Genomic DNA, 22,517 nt, shown 5'->3' with positions numbered 1-22,517 from the left:
ACGCATGCGAGGGATTGGAGCGGACGGACTGATCCGGTGAGTCTGTACAGACGACCGGATCAGTCCGCTGGACTGGATTCCAGCGGATAGATTTCTTAGCATGCTAAGAAATTTTTATCCGCTGGGAATCCGTCGGCTGGATTTTAATCCGCTGTTAAATGTCCGCTCGGACGTACATACGACCGGATCTATCTGCTGGAACTGATCCGCGGATAAATCCCAGCGGATAGATCCGGTTGTGTGTACGGGGCCTTACTGTTCGGTGGGGAGTCAGTCTGAGGAGCGCCATTGAGAGGCTGGCGGTCCAAAAGGGCCTGGACAAATCACCGGGGATCGAGGTAACCAGACACTGAGGGATTGATCACCTGTCAGTCAGTACCTGGGCGACAAGTTGAAGGAGATCCAGGCGTAACTCCTCCAAGGAGGGATACCTCCGAGAATTCAATCCAGAAGGGGGCCTGTGGCAGAAGTACCTTTTTGAGGCTCACCGAGGGGAGTCTGGCAGAGACTTTCTCCTCAAGTTCACCAAGGAGGGTCTGTGGCAGAGACTTTATCCTGAAATTGTCCGAGTGACACTCCGGCTGCCAGGTCAGTGAGAGAGGCCTGTCCGGGTACACTAAACCCACTCTGGCAGGAGTGGCCCAGAGAAGTGTTACGTTTGGGAATAGGACTGTTTCCTTATTATAAAGCCTGAATCTACAGTTCTCTCTTCTTCTTCAACTTTACTTTCCTCACCACAAGTTATTGTTTTTACCCGGCTGGGTAATAAAGAGCACAGCAAAGAGCACCTGTCATGGAAATTCCTTTACTTCCACTATATGCAATACGCATCATTCACCCCTAGGAATTCGGAGAGGCCAAGAGCCAATACGCCGTCCAAACATCCAACAGCTCCTCCGGGGGTAGTGCTACATATGTATATTCTGTGTGTGTGTATACTGTGTATGTATACTGTATGTCGCACCCCCCTCCCCTCTGCAAAGCCACTACCTCTGGGTGGGCTGGCGGGGCTCTCCATGTGCCATGTGTGTTCTGTCATTACCGTACTTATTGTACGTGCTTGTATAAGGGCCGCTGGCTAGACCGTGCATTGACCGCAGTGTACCAGAGCAGAGGGACAGGTGGAGGGAAAGACGGCGGCTCACACTTCCAGTGCTTGTCTCCCACCGCCATGTTCAGAGTTTCCCGGCGCGCTGTGATTGGTGTATGGCGGTCATGTGCGGAGGCGGGACTTCCAGACCAGCCCCATATGACCCCCATATGCGCAATCAAAGGGCACCATACACTAAACATGGTGGCCGGAGATCGGTGACACAGGAAATTTAAATTAGGAGGAGGCACGGAATGTCGCGCCCGGGGGCCATGGCACCCCCTGCCCCCCCACTGAATGCGTGTGTGTGTGTATACTGTGTGGTCCCATAATCTATTGCCTGGTGGCCCCATAATTTACTATTGCCCGGGGGCCCCCATAATCTCCTATTGCCCAGGGGCCCATGAGTTGTCAGTCTGCCCCTGTGTAGTATTTATCATTGTAAATGAACATGTTTATCTGGAATTAAATAAGTTTTCAAAGATACAAAGAGATGAGAATTTGACATATCCATACAAAGAACATACAGTTCAGGGTATACAGTAACCAACATTTCAGAGACACAAAAACTGGGCATGGCAATCATTGCCACATGACTCGGTCCTCACCTATAAAATGATCATAATACTGCAGAACTATCCACAGAGCCAGAAAACCAGCAATGCATAAGGTTACAAACACTCCATAAACAAAATAAGGATTAGAGCAACTCTCTAAATTGAGGGATATCGGATCTCATACTGTCTTAATCTAGACACTATTAGATTATGTAGGCCTCCGTGAGGGACTATTGAAGTGGAAGGCCCCTTCTAGTGGCACCCTGTGACAGAACCCACTGTCACTGTGTGTTTTGGAAGGGACTTGGGGCGGGCCTCCTACCGACAGACTATGGGCCAGAAAAGATACTGGGGACCCGGGACATGCTGGCACTGAGACGGGAGGGGTTACCCCGGCAGACAGACCTGGAACCTTAAGACTACTTTTCCAACATCCTCGAGTTGACCCGTTCGGGGTCCCACTGTGGCTGTTGGACTGTTTTCCAGGGGAAGTATTGTCATGGACCTTGGAATGCGGAAGTGTTCCTCCTTGAAATCTGTTACACAGTGGGGGGGGCTTCTGCTCTGTCTTAAGGCTCCAGACGGCTCCATTGTTCTGTGTCTGGCTATTGTGTACATTGATTGCCCCCTGGGGCTTCTGTCTCATTACACATAGCAGTCCTTCTATTCAAGCTATCGGACCAATCCCTGCTGACTGATTTTCAAGTCCTCATTTGCATGGCTAAGAGGACCGGAAGGAGAACTAAATGTACTTTACAATTGACCAATAGGAAAGCGGTTGTTGGGGGCGGGATGCTCCAAATTCTGTATAAAAGTGTGTTGTGTGCTTCCAATAAAGGTCTTCCTGTTTGAACTTACATACAGCCTGCCTGGTGTTTTGTTCTAATGGATTCCGAACAGCACATAGCTGTAGTTCGGATCCTGGAGCCTTGGATGACCGAACCATCAGACGTTGCAATCTGCAATCTGATCCAATAGTAGCAGAGGAGTGTCGGGAGAGCGGAACCGAGCGAGCAAGGGTCTCGTTACACACCCAATTATGGAATGCTTGTCCAGTATATATGGATATGAATAGAAAAATATATATATCAATGGAAGAAGGTGGTCTGGTATGATGAATTCAAAAATGGTTTTACCCCCTTCCTGACCAGGCACTGCGTTGCTTTAACTGACAATTGCAGAGTGGTGTACTGCGTCAAAGTAATGGCCACAAATAGCTTCACATTAATATAACCCATTAGGTGCTAAAGGGGCCATGACTATATGAATACAAAGAAAATTGAAATCATCCCTCTGCTGATTGGGCACCAGGGTTCTAATTGTTCTAAACAGAATCCTTGCCTCTTTGAAGAACACTAATGCATTTTAAATTGTGTTATCTTTCTATCTGAAGGATGCCTGTTTCCATTAAACATGTGGTAGTGGCTATTGGTTTAAAGCAGGGGTGTCCAAACTTTTTTCAAAGAGGGCCAGATTTGATTAAGTGAACATGCGCGAGGGCCGACTATTTTTCTAAGTGTGTTCGTCTGAGCACTACTACACTGCCCAACAAGAATTCTCTGTGGTGAATAGATAAGCTCTGGCATGTTATTTGGATATACTGTATATATTTCTTTTGTGGCCCCAACGAATCCCAGAGCGCTGCTTAGGACTAAGGATGAGCTTGGGCGTGTTATTTGGATATACCGTATTTATCGGCGTATAACACGCACAGGCTTAACATTTCCATGAATGCAGCCTCACCATTGCCATGAATGCAGCCTCACCATTGCCATGAATGCAGCCTCACCATTGCAACCTCACATGTGCCATAAATGCAGCCTTACCATTGCAACCTCACATGTGCCATAAATGCAGCCTCACATGTACCATAAATGCAGCCTCACATGTACCATAAATGCAGCCTCACATGTGCCATAAATGCAGCCTCACATGTGCCATAAATGCAGCCTTACCATTGCAACCAATGCAGCCTCACTTGTGCCATAAATGCAGCCTCACATGTGCCATGAATGCAGCATTACAATTGCCATCAGTGCAGCCTGAACGATGCCCATCTGCAGCCTCGGAGGGCAGAGGGAGGGGGCGGGACGATTGCCTGACAGATTACAAACAGAAGAATCTCTTGTTTACTCTGTGGCCTCTTTAATACAAAGTCCTTCCTCCTATGATAGACAGAACAGTCGTCCAATGGCATCCCAGGAGACGGGACTTCCAATAGAGACGCTCTGAGGAAACAGGAGATTCGCTTCTTGTAATCTGACGGCGCTCGTCCTTCCCCCTCCCTGTCCCCTCCAAGGCAGCGCCAATAAATACAGTATATATCTTTTGTGGCCCTGGGGGCCACAAACAATATATATCCAAATGCCCAGGGGGGACATATTAAATCAACAGGGGGCCGCATTTGGCCCCCGGGCCGGACTTTGGACATGCCTGGTTTAAAGGGTTAACTGCAGAGTTAAAAGGGATTGTAAAGGTTCATTTATTTATTTTTCAAATAACAAACATGTCATACTTACCTCCTCTCTGCAAGGGTTTTGCACAGAGTGGCCCCTCTACTCCTTTTCTGGGGTCCCCCGGTGGGGCTCCTGGCTCCTCCTCTTCTTGAGTGTCCCCATATAGAGTCGCTTTCCATGGGGGCACCTGTGCGGGCACGCACCCAAGTCCTGCTGCTGCGTCCATTGACAGAGACAGCAGGATTCGGCCACGGCCCCATCTCCTGTGTCACTGGATTTCATTGACAGCAGCAGGAGCCAATGGCTCTAGCTGCTATCAATCTATCCAATGAGGACCCGAGACTGGGCTCATCCATGTCGCTGGAACGATCGGGTTCAGGTAAGTATAAGGGGGGTTCTGGGGGGCTGCTGCACTTCAGATGGTTTTTTACCTTCATACATAGAATGCATAAAGGAGAAAAACCTTGAGGGTTTACAACCCCTTTAACCAATCCCAGTCACAATCCCTCTCAGTCTGTGGGCACATAACATGCCACGAACATCTCTGCTAAAGGCGAGTCTGAGGGCAACATTGTCACAGTCAGCACCTGTGGGTGAGCCCCGGGGTCATGAGCCCACTGTTCTGAAATGCCACACGTTTGTTAATGAACTGCTTGCCTACGGGGCAGTTTTACCCCCTTCCTGCCCAGGCCAATTTTCAGCTTTCAGCGCTGTCACACTTTGAATGACGATTGCGTAGTCATGCTACACTGTACCCAAATAAAATTTGTTTTCATTTTTTTCCCACACATATAGAAATGTGTAGTATTTAATCACCACTGGGGTTTTTTTGGGGTTTTTTTTGCTAAACAAACGGAAAAAAAGACTGAAAATGTTGGAAAAAAACCCCCCACAAAAAAAGGTTTTCTTTTTTTTCTGTTATAAAATTTTACAAACAGGTACATTTTCTCCTTTACTAATGTGCACTGATGAGGCTGCACTGAAAATCAGTACTGATGGGCTCTGATAGGTGCTGATAGGCTGCACTGATGGGCATTTATAGGCTGCACTGATAGGCAAGACTCATAAGCACTGATAGGCAGTACTGATGGGCACTGATAAGCTGCACTGATAGGCACTGACAGGCAGTACTGATGGGCAGTACTGATGGGCACTGATAAGCTGCACTGACAGGCAGTACTGATGGGCAGTACTGATGGGCACTGATATGCTGAACTGATAGGCAGTACTGATGGGCACTGATAGGCAGTAATAGGCAAGACTCATAAGCACTGATAGGCTGTACTGATAGGCACTGGTAGGCTGCACTGATAGGCAGTACCGATGGGCACTGATAGGCAGTACTGATAGACAAACAACTATTACCATCCATGTATATAACTTTATAGAACTCTGATACTTTGGACTACTTATTAGTGACCACCTATTGACCGTACCGCCGTTGGCAACAACCGGGACCGACCCAGCACTGGCAACAACCGGGACCGAACCGCCATTGGCAACAACCGGGACCGACCCAGCACTGGCAAGAACCGGGACCCACCCAGCACTGGCAAGAACCGGGACCGAACCGCCGCTGGCAACAACTGGGACTGACCCAGCACTGGCAACAACTGGGACTGACCCAGCACTGGCAACAACTGGGACTGACCCAGCACTGGCAACAACTGGGACTGACCCAGCACAGGCAACAACCGGGAACGAAATAGCACTGGCAACAACCGAGACCGACCCAGCACTGGCGACAACCGGGGACCGACCCAGCACTGGCGACAACCGGGGACCGACCCAGCACTGGCGACAACCGGGGACCGACCCAGCACTGGCGACAACCGGGGACCGACCCAGCACTGGCGACAACCGGGGACCGACCCAGCACTGGCGACAACCGGGGACCGACCCAGCACTGGCGACAACCGGGACCGACCCAGCACTGGCAACAACCGAGACCGACCCAGCACTGGCGACAACCACCCGGGACCGACCCAGCACTGGCGACAACCGGGGACAGACCCAGCACTGGCGACAACCGGGACCGACCCAGCACTGGCGACAACCGGGACCGACCCAGCACTGGCGACAACCGGGACCGACCCAGCACTGGCGACAACCGGGGACCGACCCAGCACTGGCGACAACCGGGGACCGACCCAGCACTGGCGACAACCGGGACTGACCCAGCACTGGCGACAACCGGGACCGAACCGCCACTGGCAACAACCGGGACCGAACCGCCACTGGCAACAACTGGGACTGACCCAGCACTGGCAACAACTGGGACTGACCCAGCACTGGCAACAACTGGGACTGACCCAGCACTGGCAACAACTGGGACTGACCCAGCACTGGCAACAACTGGGACTGACCCAGCACTGGCAACAACTGGGACTGACCCAGCACTGGCAACAACTGGGAACGAACTAGCACTGGCAACAACCGAGACCGACCCAGCACTGGCGACAACCGGGGACCGACCCAGCACTGGCGACAACCGGGGACCGACCCAGCACTGGCGACAACCGGGACTGACCCAGCACTGGCGACAACCGGGGACCCAACCCAGCACTGGCGACAACCGGGACCGACCCAGCACTGGCGACAACCGGGACCGACCCAGCACTGGCGACAACCGGGACCGAACCGCCACTGGCAACAACCGGGACCGAACCGCCGCTGGCAACAACCGGGACCGAACCGCCGCTGGCAACAACTGGGACTGACCCAGCACTGGCAACAATCGGGACCGAACTAGCACTGGCAACAACCGGGACCGACCCAGCACTGGCAACAACCGGGACCGACCCAGCACTGGCAACAACCGGGAACTAACTAGCACTGGCAACAACCGGGAACTAACTAGCACTGGCAACAACCGGGAACTAACTAGCACTGGCAACAACCGGGACAGACCCACCACTGGTAAGAAATGGAATAGCGCACACCTAGACAGGAGGGGTGTTCAGATTTCTCCTCCATGACTCCTAGATGAGGGAAGTAGGTGAAAGGTCACACAGGAGAATACAATGCAGCTGATTATTTCTCTACCAATAGAAGTCCCCCTCCCTGTGACACCCATGAGGGAACAAAGGCTGGTGGGGAGGGGGCACCATGCTGCTAATCTCCAGTCCTGGCTCTGCATTCTGTGGTCTCTGATAGAGGGGGAGGGGGGAGAGCTGGATTGAGACGTGACAATTAGTCACACACACTCCCTCCCTTCTCTCTCTCCCCCTCCTCCTCTCCGGAGTGACTGAGGATGCCGGGGATGCTGCATCACTATGGGACTTCCCAGGCCGGGGACCACGCACTCACTCCCGCTCTACCACGCCGCTTAGCAGCAGCTGATCACGCGCTCGCTCTCCTCCGATTGGCCGCTTCGCCACACACCTTTGTCGCTGATTGGACGCCGCTCTCCCCGCCCACAGCTATGTTCTGCGAGCTTTAGTACTATCTGAATGGAGCAGCTGGAGCGCTGAGGACAGCAGAGGAGATAAGCAGAGAAGTGTGTGTACCGCTGTGACTGCGATACAGGAGAGCCGTCCAATCATCTACATATCTACAGAGAGCAGGAGAACTCTACATATTCTACATATACAGGGACATGATCGGCTACAGCACGGTGAGTGCCCAGCATTGCATGCCTGTCCATGGCACTATATATAGGGAGACATCCCTAGCAATCACTACCATGACCTGGTCCTCTGATGGGATGTATAATATCATCTATGGGGGCCATTCTGATACTTGGAGTTCCTCTGATTGGACTATATACTGTATGTATGGGTCAATGTGTGCTGGGTGCCCTGGTGTTGTCAGGGCATGCTGATACTTGTAGTTCATCTGACTGAGGGGGGACGGATCCCTAGCAATGATTGCCATGACATGATCATACTTGTAGTCCCTGTGATTGGTCATCTATCATTTTGTATAGGTGGGTGTCTGTGTGTTGGGTGCCCTACTATTGTCAGGCATGCTGATACCCACCTATACAGTTCATATAATCCAAGTATCAGACAATGGTAGCCCCCCCAGATACCCTTTTATACAGCACATATAATCCAAGTATCTGGGGGGAGGGGGTAATCCTGGCTACCCTTGTCAGACATGCTGATACTTGTAGTTCATCTAATTGGATGTATAATATGAACTGTATAGGTGGGTATCTGTAGGGGGACATTCCTGACTCTCATAGTCAGGCATGATGATACTTGTAGTTCCTCTAATGGGAGATGTATCTGTACTGTATAGGTGGGTATCTGTAGGGTGGGGCAGTCCTGACTATCATTGTTAGGGCATGCTGATACTTGTAGTTCCTCTGGTGGCATATATATGTACTGTATAGGTGGGTATCTGTAGGGGGGGGGGGGCAGCCCAGTCCTGACTCTTATGGTCTGACATGCTGATCCTTGTAGTTCCTCTGATGGAATGGATAGGTGGGTATCTGTAGTGGTGGCAGTCCTGACTCTCATGGTGAGGTATGCTGATACTTGTAGTTCCTCTGATGGAATGTATAGGTGGGTATCTGTAGTGGGGGGCAGTCCTGACTCTCTTGGTGAGGTATGCTGATCCTTGTAGTTCCTCTGATGGAATGGATAGGTGGGTATCTGTAGTGGGGGGCAGTCCTGACTCCCATGGAGAGGTATGCTGATCCTTGTAGTTCCTCTGATGGAATGTATAGGTGGGTATCTGTAGTGGTGGCAGTCCTGACTCATGGTGAGGTATGCTGATCACTGTAGTTCCTCTGATGGAATGTATAGGTGGTTATCTGTGGTGGGGGGCAGTCCTGACTCATGGTGAGGTATGCTGATCACTGTAGTTCCTCTGATGGAATGTATAGGTGGGTATCTGTAGTGGGGGGGGGGGGGGGGCCTGACTCTCATGGTGAGGTATGCTGATCCTTGTAGTTCCTCTGATGGAATGGATAGGTGGGTATCTGTAGTGGTGGCAGTCCTGACTCTCATGGTGAGGTGTGCTGATACATGTAGTTCCTCTGATGGAATGTATAGGTGGGTATCTGTGGTGGGGGGCAGTCCTGACTCTCATGGTGAGGTATGCTGATCCTTGTAGTTCCTCTGGTGGAATGGATAGGTGGGTATCTGTAGTGGGGGTGGGGAGGAGTCCTGACTCTCATGGTGAGGTATGCTGATCCTTGTAGTTCCCCTGATGGAATGTATAGGTGGGTATCTGTGGTGGGGGGCAGTCCTGACTCCCATGGAGAGGTATGCTGATCCTTGTAGTTCCTCTGATGGAATGTATAGGTGGGTATCTGTGGTGGGGGGCAGTCCTGACTCCCATGGTGAGGTATGCTGATCCTTGTAGTTCCTCTGATGGAATGGATAGGTGGGTATCTGTAGTGGGGGGGGGGGAGTCCTGACTCTCATGGTGAGGTATGCTGATACTTGTAGTTCCTCTGATGGAATGGATAGGTGGGTATCTGTAGTGGGGGTGGGGAGGAGTCCTGACTCTCATGGTGAGGTATGCTGATCCTTGTAGTTCCTCTGATGGAATGGATAGGTGGGTATCTGTAGTGGGGGGGGGGGAGTCCTGACTCTCATGGTGAGGTATGCTGATACTTGTAGTTCCTCTGATGGAATGGATAGGTGGGTATCTGTAGTGGGGGTGGGGAGGAGTCCTGACTCTCATGGTGAGGTATGCTGATCCTTGTAGTTCCTCTGATGGAATGGATAGGTGGGTATCTGTAGTGGTGGCAGTCCTGACTCTCATGGTGAGGTATGCTGATACTTGTAGTTCCTCTGATGGAATGTATAGGTGGGTATCTGTAGTGGGGGGCAGTCCTGACTCTCTTGGTGAGGTATGCTGATCCTTGTAGTTCCTCTGATGGAATGGATAGGTGGGTATCTGTAGTGGGGGGCAGTCCTGACTCCCATGGAGAGGTATGCTGATCCTTGTAGTTCCTCTGATGGAATGTATAGGTGGGTATCTGTAGTGGTGGCAGTCCTGACTCATGGTGAGGTATGCTGATCACTGTAGTTCCTCTGATGGAATGTATAGGTGGTTATCTGTGGTGGGGGGCAGTCCTGACTCATGGTGAGGTATGCTGATCACTGTAGTTCCTCTGATGGAATGTATAGGTGGGTATCTGTAGTGGGGGGGGGGTCCTGACTCTCATGGTGAGGTATGCTGATCCTTGTAGTTCCTCTGATGGAATGGATAGGTGGGTATCTGTAGTGGTGGCAGTCCTGACTCTCATGGTGAGGTGTGCTGATACATGTAGTTCCTCTGATGGAATGTATAGGTGGGTATCTGTGGTGGGGGGCAGTCCTGACTCTCATGGTGAGGTATGCTGATCCTTGTAGTTCCTCTGGTGGAATGGATAGGTGGGTATCTGTAGTGGGGGTGGGGAGGAGTCCTGACTCTCATGGTGAGGTATGCTGATCCTTGTAGTTCCCCTGATGGAATGTATAGGTGGGTATCTGTGGTGGGGGGCAGTCCTGACTCCCATGGAGAGGTATGCTGATCCTTGTAGTTCCTCTGATGGAATGTATAGGTGGGTATCTGTGGTGGGGGGCAGTCCTGACTCCCATGGTGAGGTATGCTGATCCTTGTAGTTCCTCTGATGGAATGGATAGGTGGGTATCTGTAGTGGGGGGGGGGGAGTCCTGACTCTCATGGTGAGGTATGCTGATACTTGTAGTTCCTCTGATGGAATGGATAGGTGGGTATCTGTAGTGGGGGTGGGGAGGAGTCCTGACTCTCATGGTGAGGTATGCTGATCCTTGTAGTTCATCTGATGGAATGGATAGGTGGGTATCTGTAGTGGGGGGTCCTGCTGATACTTGTAGTTCCTGTGGTGGAGCTGTTGGCACAGAAGGTGTATTGCACACGGTCATAGCCCTGTGCTGTCCTCCTATATAGATTGGGGGGGGGGGGTCTCTATCACTGGTGGTGGATGTCTTGCTGTGTCCACTTAGTGCAGATGGAGACAGACCTGGATAAGTCTACGATCAGCCTGAAATCCTTCAGGACTACAAATCCCTGCATGCTGCTACTTGTAGTCCTGCAGACAGACAGTGGAGATGGGTTGCGGTTCCTGGGTGGTTTCTATGATTCCGCTCTTTGTGATTGGAGCGCAGTGTGTGGGATGACATCACCGGGGGGCGGGTAGGGATGGTGTAGTGGGCGGGGCCCGGTGGATGTGTGTTATGTGCGGAGCAGTAAGTAGGTGAGAGGTCGCCGCGCGGCGGTTCGCAGAGTTCAGGCTTCCTGTGTGTTGCAGAGCAGCAGCTGATCACGCTTCCTTCACGTGCAACGCCCAGAGCGGCTCCAGCCAATGGCCGTGAGGAGCGCGAGAGACCGTCAACCAATGGGCGGCGCTGGCCTTCGCCCATTGGCTGCAGCCAGCCGCTTGTTTTGTGTAACTGGGGCTGAGAAGAACAACACAAAGGCTTACGTAAGGAGGAGGGCGGGACGAGTCCTGGATGCACGAGGCTTGCACTAGGCTTGTGTAGGCGGGGTTCAAACCCTGGTCTGACCAATGGCGCCCTTGCATTGTTTGACTGTGAAGAGAAAACAAAGCTGACTCTATGTAGCTTTATTACAATTTTGTACAGAGAGAAAGAAGTTTGTGGTAAAGTGAATGTGAACCCAAGGCTCAATATTCTATACATTGCAGCTTACTAGTCATTAGATAGGGGGGTGATTTGTGTTTTTATTTTCAGGCTATAAACCACCCTGTGTGTGCTGGCATGCCAGATCTGTGTCCCCCTCTGTGCCCTGACTGCCAATGGTTGGCATAGAGGGAGCGCTGCGCATTCATGGCCACTGGCCTGTCTTCTGGTGGCGGACGGGTGGTTGCTCACAGGCCCGTCGCTACAGGACAGGCAAAACAAATAATTGCTTGGGGCCCCGAGCTGGCCTGGGGCCCCCAACTTCCCCTCCCCAGGATGTAGCCAAGCTCCTCTTCCTTCCACCTGGAGTCCTGTCAGTCCGGCCGGGTACCGGGCGTGGTACAGGAGATTCAGTTTCCTGTTCCCGGCCAGACTGACAGGAAGTGCACTATCTGATAGGGGACTGGGGAAGAGGAGCTCGGCCACGCTACAGCAGCAGCCTACAGGGAAGAAGGGGAGGTAAGAATAGGGAAAACATTTAGTGTAGCGCTAACGTAGGCTTTGCATGCGGGGGGGGGGTGCTTGGGGGGGCCCCCATTTTGCTTGGGGCCCCCAAATTCCTTCAAACGGCCCTGGTTGCGCATGCGCAGTGTTGTTGGCAATGGTGGGCGGGGTCTGTTATATCAGAGCAGCCCAGTAGAAAGGAGGCTGGCTTGTATTTTTCTTACCTGAACCCGATCGTTCCAGCGAGCTCCAGCCGCTGTCTCTGTAACGCAATTAGCGGACCTGTTGCAAAACTACAAGTCCCATCATGCCTCTGGGTGTCATGCTTGTGACTGTCAGAGTCTTGCTATGCCTCATGGGATTTGTAGTTCGGCAACAGCTGGCAGTCCCCTAATTGCATATCCCTGGGATAGTGATAGCAGCAGGAGCCATATGCTGCTGTCAATCAAATCCTGTGACACTGGGGGTGGGTCCCACTGCCTGTGTCAATAGATGAAGCAGAAGGACTCGCATGGGTGCCCCCCATTGAAGTCGGCTCTCCGTGGGGGCACCCAATGAAGAAGAGGAGCGCCACCTGGGGACCCCAGAAGAGGAGGATCGGGGCCACTCTGTGCAAAACCCTTAAATAAATAAACAAACCTTTTGCCTCCCGGCATTCCTTTTAAAGCGGAACTTCCTCCCCCATGTCGCACTGATTGCGACATTGAAATCCTGTTTCTTCACCTTAAGTAGAAGGATTTCAAAGTCAGTGCGACTTGGAAGACATCTGTGCGACTTCATGCACAGATAGATGTCTATGCAAGTCACACCTGAACTTGAAAAAAATAGTGAAGGAACGACTTTCAAAATGTGACCGCTTCCATTGGGGACAACGGGGTGTGACTTGTCATGCGACTTGAGACTGGCAAACCGCATGACAAGTCGCGTCGCTGTGACCGGGGGCTTAATTAACTGACTATTTTTAAAGAGGACATAAAATAAACAAATACTGTAGCTGCTGACTTATAATACAAGGACACTTACCTGTCCAGGGATCCAGCAATGTGGGCACCCCAGCTGATTCATCAGCTGGCATCTGTAGTAATTCCCCTTTTGGGTGGAGAATGCAGACCTGGATGGATGGGGGAGTTTGCTTTGAATTTAAAAAATGAATTAAATGGCATTTTTGGACTGTGGAGCTCAGATGCAGTGCATTTGTGTTAAGTTGGGAGGCGGAGCAACTTGTGAATCATGTGACCGCAGTGGTTAGCTCCTGATCAGACGCCTTGACTGGGAACTGTCCAGGGCACAAGCATGCGTTGGTTGCTTATGTGCTGCTGCTGGGAGTTAAAGCCCCCCCCCCTTTCTTGCTGCTGCTACATACCGTATTTATCGGCGTATACGTGCACTTTTTTGCCCTGAAAATCAGGGCAAAATCGTGGGTGCGCGGTATACGCCGATACCCGCTTTCCCGCGCCGAGTTTGAATACTGCGCCGACATATAACGAGCGCAGTACACTCGTGTATTGTCGGGCAGTCTCGGCTTCTCTCGCGCTGATGTACAGGACGTCAGCGTGAGAGTAGCCGAGCCTGCCCGACTATGCACGAGTGTACTGCGCTCTGTATATGTCGGCGCAGTATTCAAACTCGGCACGGGAAACGAGCGGGAAGGACGCCGGACCCGACGAAGAGGACACCCGAAGCCGCAGACGGACGCCGGACCTGACGAGGCCGCCGATGGACGTTGCGCAAGACACCAAAACTAAGTACAAAAACTATTTTTTCCACAGGAATTCGGGGCAACTTCAGGGGTGCACGCTATACGCGGGAGCGCGCTATACCCCGATAAATACGGTATATACATTGTGCCTTACAAGTCACAAGGGGGGGGGGGGGGGGTTAGAGACGCTTAGCTGAGTGAATGCTGTAGTAGAACATTAACTCTTCAGTGATTGTGAGTTTTTTTTGTTTTCACATACTGTCTTCTTCCCCCCCCCCCTCAATGTCCACACAGGTTTTGGCCATTTGTTGACATGGAGAGGAGGGGAGGAATTGTACTTTAGAGGGTCACTCCAAATGAAAGGAATCTCAGATACTGGGGGAGGGGGAGAGAACTTCTTTTATATCATTGGGATTCCTGTGTACTCGGGTTACAAGGGCTGCCCGCCTACAGGAGTCCCAGACATGATAAAAATAAGCTGCTTCTTCCTACACAGGAAGCTGGGCTGTTCAATACTCATTTCGCCCGTGTATTTCATTTTATTTATTTATTACACCAGTGTGTTTCGTTATTGCACAGCAATATGTGTAGCGGGTTGCATAGCACCCAGACACCCTAACGCAACACACTGCTGCCTACTGGCGTGAGCGATCTGTGCCATGCGTTTGTATTAAGAGGTTGGCATACTGCATCTTTGGGCATTGCAGCACCATCATGGGTGGGTACATTTGACTTGGAGTTGGGTTTTTAGATAGACCTTCACCTTCCCCGTCCGCCTTCTCTCATTCCCATATACAAACAACAATAGTAGTAGCCAAGGGCTTATTTGAGGAACAGCCTCTGTGACTGACCCCTGAACCCTGCGTGTAATGGAAGGGATATTTTGGAAATAATTCCTTACCCATCTGACCTCTGCTACATTTTGGTTGCCCATTCTTCAGACACATAATGGGTGATTTTACAATTTTTTTTTTTTTATTTGCATTTACGCAGCACTTTACATATACATTGTACATTCACATCAGTCTCTGCCCTCAAGGAGACAATCTAAGGTCCCTAACTCCCATTCATACTAGGCTTACTTGTAGGTAAAAGTAAAAAAATGACTATGGGCCAGATTCTTTAGAAGAGTTACGACGGTGTATCTCAGGAAACACCGTCGTATCTCTGTTTCTGAGCCCGGGTATCTATGCGAGTGATTCCTAGAATAATTTTCGCATAGATACGGCCAAGATCCGACAGGTGTAAGTCACTTAAACCGTCGGATCTTAGATGTAATGCGACGCCGGCCGCTAGGTGGCGTTTACGTTCAGTTCTCATTTGACTATGCAAATGAGCCTGATACGCCGATTCCCGAACGAATTTGCATCGCGTAGTCGTAGTTTCCGTAAGCGTAAGGTTACCCCTGCTATATGAGGGGTAACCTTACGCCAGTCCGCCGTATGGCGTCGGGTCAGCGTCTTATTTTTCCGTCGGTTACGTCGTTTTACTAAGTCGTCCGCGAATAGGACTTTACGTCAATGACGCTCACGTCGGCGTCATTGACATTTTCCGTCGTGAGCTGGAGCATGCGCACTGGGCTATTTTTCCGCCCAGCGCATGCACAGTTCGATTGGCGCGGGGGCGCGCTTAATTTGAATACAAGCCGCCCCCCTTTGAATTACGCGGCCATACGCCGGGCCATTTACACTACGCCGCCGCAAATTACGGAGCAAGTGCTTGGAGAATACGGCACTTGCTCCTGTAAGTAGTGGCGGCGTAGTGTAAATAGCTTACGCGACGCCAACGCAGGATGTACGGGAATCTGGCCCTATACAACCACTTTAATATTTTTTATTCGTGGAACAGATCCTGGTTTCTCATTTAGGTGAGAATGATGTATTTGTTGGGTGCTGCCTCCTTAAATACCCGCTTCACACTTTCCAGGAAGCCATGGGGCACCATATAGTGCATGCACACATCAGGAGGGAAGGGGGCAGCATCCGTTGACGCATTCTAGTGCATGCCTGTCATCACAGGGTTGGCTGCAACAACCTGGAAGAGACAGAGGTGCTCCTAATGATGTGCTGTAGTGCATGCACCGTACAGTACCCACATGGCCTCCTTGGGAGTGTGACAGGCGCGGAACTGGGTCTGGAGCAGCATCGGGTCCTTACAGCCTGGGGTGTGGATGTGGGTTTTTTTTTTTCTTCAGAACCCAGCTATAGATAAGATTTGGGAAGGGTGGGGGGAGTTGATCCTCTTCAAATCTAAAAATTCCTTTTTATTAATCTTAAAGGAGAAGTATGGGAATTTAGTTTTTCCCATGTTTATACTTGCCTCGGTGGATGGAGCATCAGACCGATGCTCCATCTGTCCCCGGCGTCTGTGCACTGAGAACCGAGCCACCGAACACCGCCGCTGGCTCGGTTCTCACAGATCCCCGAGAGGAAAGAGACCGACTGTCAGTCAGCCTCTTTCCTCTCTGCTTCTCCACGCTCATTGGAGCACTGAGCCGTGGAGGGGCGGGGAGAGGCTGTCTCAGCGGCTTGCCATTAAAGCGGGGGTTCACCCTAAAAACGATTTTCTAACATTACATCCAGCTCACTCTCTACATTGACCGTATGCCATTTGTTTTTTTGCTGTACATACCTCGTACAGCTATTTTCTTCCCCGGCTTCCGTGTCGGGACTCCCGCGGGAGTGGGCGTTCCTATTCAGCAGGTGATTGACGCGATGACAAAAACAACCTCACCCCGTCGCATAAGGAGCGTCACGAGTTGCCAAACGGCGAGTCGGCGCTATACGGCGCCTGCGCACCGACGTTCGGCTTCTTTCGGCAACTTGTGACGCTTGGGAAGTCGTGATGACGCGCTGCCCCGACTGATGGCAGTGACGTCAGAGGAGAGCGGACTTCAGACCGCTCTCCGCTGAAAACGGGTCACAGGGGTGCAAAACGAATTGCACTCCTGTGACCCAGAGGAGAAGCCCAGCCTAAAAAGCCCAGGCTGGACTTCTCCTTTAAGAAAAATAAATAAGGATCCAGTGCAGCGCTTATTGTTTGAGTTCCTGTTTTTTTTGATTGCAGTAAATACCAGAAAGTAAATAATGTGGATTTTTTTTCTTTCTTTATTTTTTATTAGATGGACAGAATGGACATATGTGGTCTTCAGCGATTTGGGGGAGCTCCCTGGAAGTCCACAGCAGAGAAGAGCGACGTGGAGGCTGTGGAAGCTCTTATGTACATGAGCAGCCGATGGAAACCGGAGCCCAAAAGCTTCATTGATCTAAGGCCGATCACCCCAGCGTCTGATTTCTCCGAGAACGAAGACAGCACCATCACAGCTGACTTTGCCGCCATACCGGCTTTTGTAAGTGGGACTTGTCATGCAATGTCTTTTTATATGTAGTGTCTTGTTATGGTCTGTCCTTTTAAACTCTTCAATGCATTTTACAATGCTTTGCATTTTTAATGTATAGCCAATAGTCAGAGTAGACGTCTTCTTTCACTATTTACATTTTTTTTTAAATATAAGGAACATCAAGCTACTGTATATCAAACATCAAATTTTACACATTGCATAAACATGCCGTTAGTTGACGCTTTAAAAATAGCTGTAAATATATAGGTTTTAATAGTGGTCACGTGACCACTTGGTCTTTCACCCCTTTACCCATCTTAAATATTGCTTATTAAAAGATTTTCAGGGAATGTATATTTAGAATCAATAATTTTTATTTTAATTTTTTTGGGGTTTGCTGACACTTTTTTATATCACAAAGACTATAGCAGAGAAAGACTCCATGTGCGGGGAATAACAAGGGAGGGGGGGGGAGAGAAATATGTGTCAAAGCATCTCATTACTGGATATTGCCCCACCAGTGGTCCTTCAAAGTGGTAGTAAACCCAGTGAACTGACTAGCTGCAGGTGGTACAGACATGAAACAAATCCTCCTACATACGTTGTACCCATTATCTGCAGCCCTCTCTACTCTGCCTCCATTGAAAGTGCAGGATTTACACAGCATCTCTCAGCTCTGAAAAGCGGGAGGCTGGGAGCTGAAGTTACTCTGTAGAGCCCTGATTGGAGGGAAGTGACACACCTCTCTTCACATAGGAACAGAACTGAGGCTGTCAATCACAGGCTGTGTGCTGAAGCTCCCAGCCCTGTCATGTGTGTTTTTTTTTTTTTTTTTCTCCTGGGTGTAAGAAGTGATTTGTGCTGATCAGAGAGAGAAGACACATGGTGCTCTGGTTTGAGACAAGTACATAATATAGATGGATATGCCTTTTTCATATTTCATATCAGAGGTTTACAACCATTTAAAGATTTTGGTTGCTAAGAGACCCCTTCTTTTTTTTTTCCTCTTTCTTTTCTTTTTGCATTTCTTTAATTGAACCCCCCATATTGTCTTTTACATTTTTTATGAAACTTGAATTTGTATTAAATAACGTACAGCCATGAACTAACCAAGCCTTTCATTTTGATGTTTGCAGTGCCTGACCCCACCGTACAGCCCTTCCGAATTTGAACTGTCACATTCCCCAAGCATCAACCAGGTGTCTCCATGTATCGAGAAGAGCAAGCTGGTCACCAGCAAAACCCTAGCTACTTCAGCTAACAATGCACTGAGCCCGATGCAAAAAGCCCAGGCAACGAGTGTTATCCGCCATACTGCGGACGCAGAGTTCTGCAATCAGCGTCTGTTTACACCAAAGAATTGTGACGTGTATGACACAGGCGTTGGTACTCCCCAGCAAAGTTCTGTTGCCGAAAATAAAGTGCCTCTTCCTGAGCACATCAAGACTGAAACACAGGTTCTGCCTTCCTTCTTGCTTGCAAACAGTAACCATGGCAGTGTTCCTTTTCAGGCCTGTAATGGCATGCCCAATTCCCCTGACACCTGTGTTATTCCAATGCAGATCCCATCACCCCCAATGTTGTTGCCCACACCAGTAACGCCAAATGCATTGCCTCAGGTGCCAGTCCTATGCCAAATGGTCCCCTTTTCTTCAAGCAATTCAATGGTGACAACAGTGATGGCAAGCACTCCTGCCCAGACCCAAGCGGTCATGCAGCCAGTCTTCTACATGGGAGCTCAGGTGCCTAAAGGGACTGTGATGTTTGTGATGCCCCAGCCGGTAATGCAAAATACAAAGACTGTGTGGGCCAGCGGCTCCAGATTGTCTCCGATAGCACCAGCACCAGGAGTTTCTGCTTCAGAGGCCAAGTTTCCCCCTCCTATGGATGCATCCCGCATAAGAAGCCATGTTTGCAACCAACCTGGGTGTGGAAAGACGTACTTCAAGAGTTCTCACCTGAAAGCCCACATGCGAACGCACACCGGTATGTGAATAACTGGTAGACCTATGTTTCTTCTTAACCTTGGTAGGAAGTCTGAATTGCCTTTAGTAACTAATCCTTATCAGGCTGTTGTTTTCCCACTGTTATGTTTTTTTCTCCTCCTAAATTGCTGTATTCCAAGGACACACTGGGGTTAATTTACTAAAACTGAAGAATACAAAATCTGGTGCAAGCTCTGCATTGAAACCAATCAGCTTCCAGTTTTTTTTTTTTTCAAAGCTTAATTTTACAAGCTGAAAGGGCTTGTAAACCTTCCGTAGTGCAGCACCCCCACCCCCTTTTTACTCACCTGAGCCCGGTCTTTTCAGCGTCGAGAACGTGCACACAAGCTCCAGCCAGTGTCTCGGGTCCTGATTGGATAGATTGATAGCAGTGCAGCTATTGGCTCCCGCTGCTGTCAATCAAATTCAATGACACGGGGGGCCGAGTCCTGCTCTCTGTGTCAATAGGCACAGCAGCAGGACATGGAAGCGCGCCCGCACAAGTGCCTCGAGGGAGAGTGGCTCTCCAACAGGGCACCTGAGAAGAGGAGGAGCCAGGAGCGCCGCTGAGGGACCCCATAAGAGGAGGACCACTCTGTGCAAAACCAGCTGCACAGAGGAGGCAAGTATGACATGTATGTTATTTAAAAAAAAAAAAGGTTTTGTTTTCCTTGAAGTTAGTCGATTGGCTACCATGCACAGCTGCACCAGATTCTGCGTGCTCCAGTTCTAGTAAATCAACCCTGGTCAGTTTTTTTAATGATTATAATAAAACCCATTTTTTTCTCAGTTTAATAAAAACTATTTCTACTATTAAACTTTTATTTTAGATCGGCCCTTAAAGGAGCTCTGGAAGACTGGAGGTGAAAGCAGATCTCCTGATAATGTGGCTGCAACAGCCAATCACAGCAGTTAAATGATTAGGAAATCTGCCTCCACCTTCAGTCTTCCAGAGCACCTTTAAAAGGCTGGCAGAAGCCGGTGCCAAGGGGTTAAGGTGAAGCATTAATTATGTGATTTTGAAATGTTATATATAAAATTGGAAACCCTGCCTACCTGTTGCTGAGCATAAGCAGTGATCGGGATCTGTCGATGACCACTCGGTCTCTGTGCTGAGAGCGCATGCTCAGCACAGAACCGTCAGATGATTGATGCATAAAGCCGGCGTTTAAGGCCCACCCATGGAGCAGATGCATATGTGCGTTATGCTGGTGGGGAAGGGTTAACCATTGCATTAAGATTTATTTATATCGGCAATATTGGAGTGCCTGGCAGGAGTATAGTCTTTTTTTTTTTTGCTTTTGTCATTATATGCGCTTTTATATATCAGGTTTGAACTGCAATACTAGAATAATTTATTTAATATATATATTTTTTTTCTATTGTGTTTTTCTTAAATACAGGAGAGAAACCCTTCAATTGTAGTTGGGAAGGCTGTGAAAGAAAGTTTGCTCGCTCTGATGAACTGTCCCGACACCGTCGCACGCATACAGGAGAAAAGAAGTTTGCATGTCCAAAATGCGACCGGCGCTTTATGCGCAGCGACCACCTGACCAAGCACGCCAGGCGCCACCTGTCTAACAAAAAGCTACCTACCTGGCAGATGGAAGTCAGCCGCTTAAGCGACATTGCTCTGCCTCAATCCTCAGCTCCTGTCCAGTGAATGTACCCAGTAGAGCTTGTATCACTCTACTGAAAAGTTCGTGGCACGTCACTGGTGAAAACCATGATGGCAAGTCGCCTTCACTCCATGATGGATGCGAGTCTGATTAGCCGAATGGAAATGCGGTCTGTGAAGCAACAGCGGCGGTGACTGAAAGACTTTTACGAGGACTCAGATTCCTGTAATTGTTGTTGTTATGCACTGGAGAAGATGGTTGAATGCAGGTTTTCTTGTGTGGCGCTGTCGGTAGCGCTGCCAGGACAGTGTGCGTGTTATAAATTAAGACAATTTGCTACTAGTACCGCTTACAAAGCTGTGTAAGCTTACTACCTGGTAAAAGTGGCTTTGTTTTGGCGATTTTTATATGGTGCCTGATTTGTAATTAACTAAGTTAGGTTGGGGTGCTGTACCCGACTCAAGATAGGAAAAAAAAACACCTGATCTACTAACCATTCTAGTACATTAAAAGTTAGTTTATATTTATCAAATTATATTTCCTTAGGTAAGTTCTTGTATGACCGACACAGCAATAGTTTTTGAGCTTACTGTAGCGTGTCTACCGTTCATTGCACTAGAAGATGTGACATGCCAGAAAACTGTGACTGTTTTCTATTGATCATTAGTTTTCCGTTTTTAAATCCCACAAAGGTTTCCCTTTTTTTTTTTTTTTTTACTTTTAGTTCAAATTTTGTATGAGGTGCAATAGTTAACTTTGGGCTTACAAGGCACCGTAGTAGTATCAGTATCCCAAAAGTGCAGATATGCTAATGCCATTCCATTAAAAGAAAAAAAAAAACTATGCACATTATAATGTAGGATTTTTCTTTTAAATTTGGTAAAAAGTTGGCAATTTTTTTATTATTATTATTATTGGACAATAGTATAAAACCTTATATCTACTAAAGCTTATTGGCATTTGTTAGTGAACCTATACCTAAAATAAAAATTGGTATGCAAGCTTTAAATGATTCTCAGGCAACCTAAACCTTGTTTTTTGCAAGTACAAAGTATTCCATCACTGCCATGTCTTAAGGGTGTACTGGCCAGTCTCCGATTTCCTCATAAAAATGTTTGGGATTTTTACTTTTTTTTTTTTCAGAACATTTCTGGCCAGGTATAGTTCTCATTTTGCAGCAGTTTACTATAAGGTTCTCCAACAAAGATTAACTGAAATATTCAAAGGGAGTTGCACCTCACCGTTTTGCTTAATAGAACAATTTGCTGCCATGTGTTTTTTTTTTTTTTTTTACGTCGATAGTGATTGGGAGTGTATGTCTAAAAAAAAAAAAATACTTTCACTTGCACTCAGATCATATTTTCACTTTATTTAAGTTAACCATTTTCCCTTCGGGTGTCGTTTGGTTTTGGATGATATTCAGTGTTATTATTTGAATAGCAACAAAAAAGAAATGGCATTTGAGTGTTTGGTAGCATTTCCAGTTTGCAGAGCTCTGTAGAAATGTGTAAAGGCCACAGGGTGTTGGGTGAGAAATATACTACTGCACCATAGCTTTATAACACTTGTATCATAATTGTGTGCATATAATCCAATCAAATACACGTATGCACATTTATAACGTTACTGATTGTACAGGATTTTACAACTAAAACCTCTTATAGGGCAGGGATCTCCCAACTTCAGCCCTCCAGCTGTTGCG

At 49.0% G+C, this 22,517-nt stretch overlaps 1 protein-coding gene across 1 annotated transcript; it reads left to right on the top strand.

Annotated features, from left to right (window-relative positions):
- The first annotated feature begins 7,406 nt into the window (after positions 1-7,406).
- On the top strand, positions 7,407-21,178 carry KLF10 (Kruppel like factor 10). Its single transcript, XM_040354814.1, has 4 exons — positions 7,407-7,719; positions 16,993-17,220; positions 18,348-19,197; positions 20,600-21,178. The coding sequence occupies exons 1-4, from the start codon at positions 7,702-7,704 to the stop codon at positions 20,857-20,859; spliced, it is 1,356 nt and encodes a 451-aa protein (XP_040210748.1). The 5' UTR covers positions 7,407-7,701; the 3' UTR covers positions 20,860-21,178.
- The last annotated feature ends 1,339 nt before the right edge of the window (positions 21,179-22,517 follow it).

This window comes from Rana temporaria, chromosome 5 (assembly GCF_905171775.1).
Source record: "Rana temporaria chromosome 5, aRanTem1.1, whole genome shotgun sequence".
NCBI classification, from domain to species: domain Eukaryota; kingdom Metazoa; phylum Chordata; class Amphibia; order Anura; family Ranidae; genus Rana; species Rana temporaria.
Note: the sequence above shows the minus strand (reverse complement) of the source record. Positions and strands in the feature narration are given on the sequence as shown.

Bases quoted from the DNA above. Each gene is read 5' to 3' on its own strand.
- KLF10 (XM_040354814.1), top strand. The intron at 17,221-18,347 runs GTAAGTGGGACT...TGATGTTTGCAG, and splicing joins TTGCCGCCATACCGGCTTTT to TGCCTGACCCCACCGTACAG. The intron at 19,198-20,599 runs GTATGTGAATAA...TCTTAAATACAG, and splicing joins CCACATGCGAACGCACACCG to GAGAGAAACCCTTCAATTGT.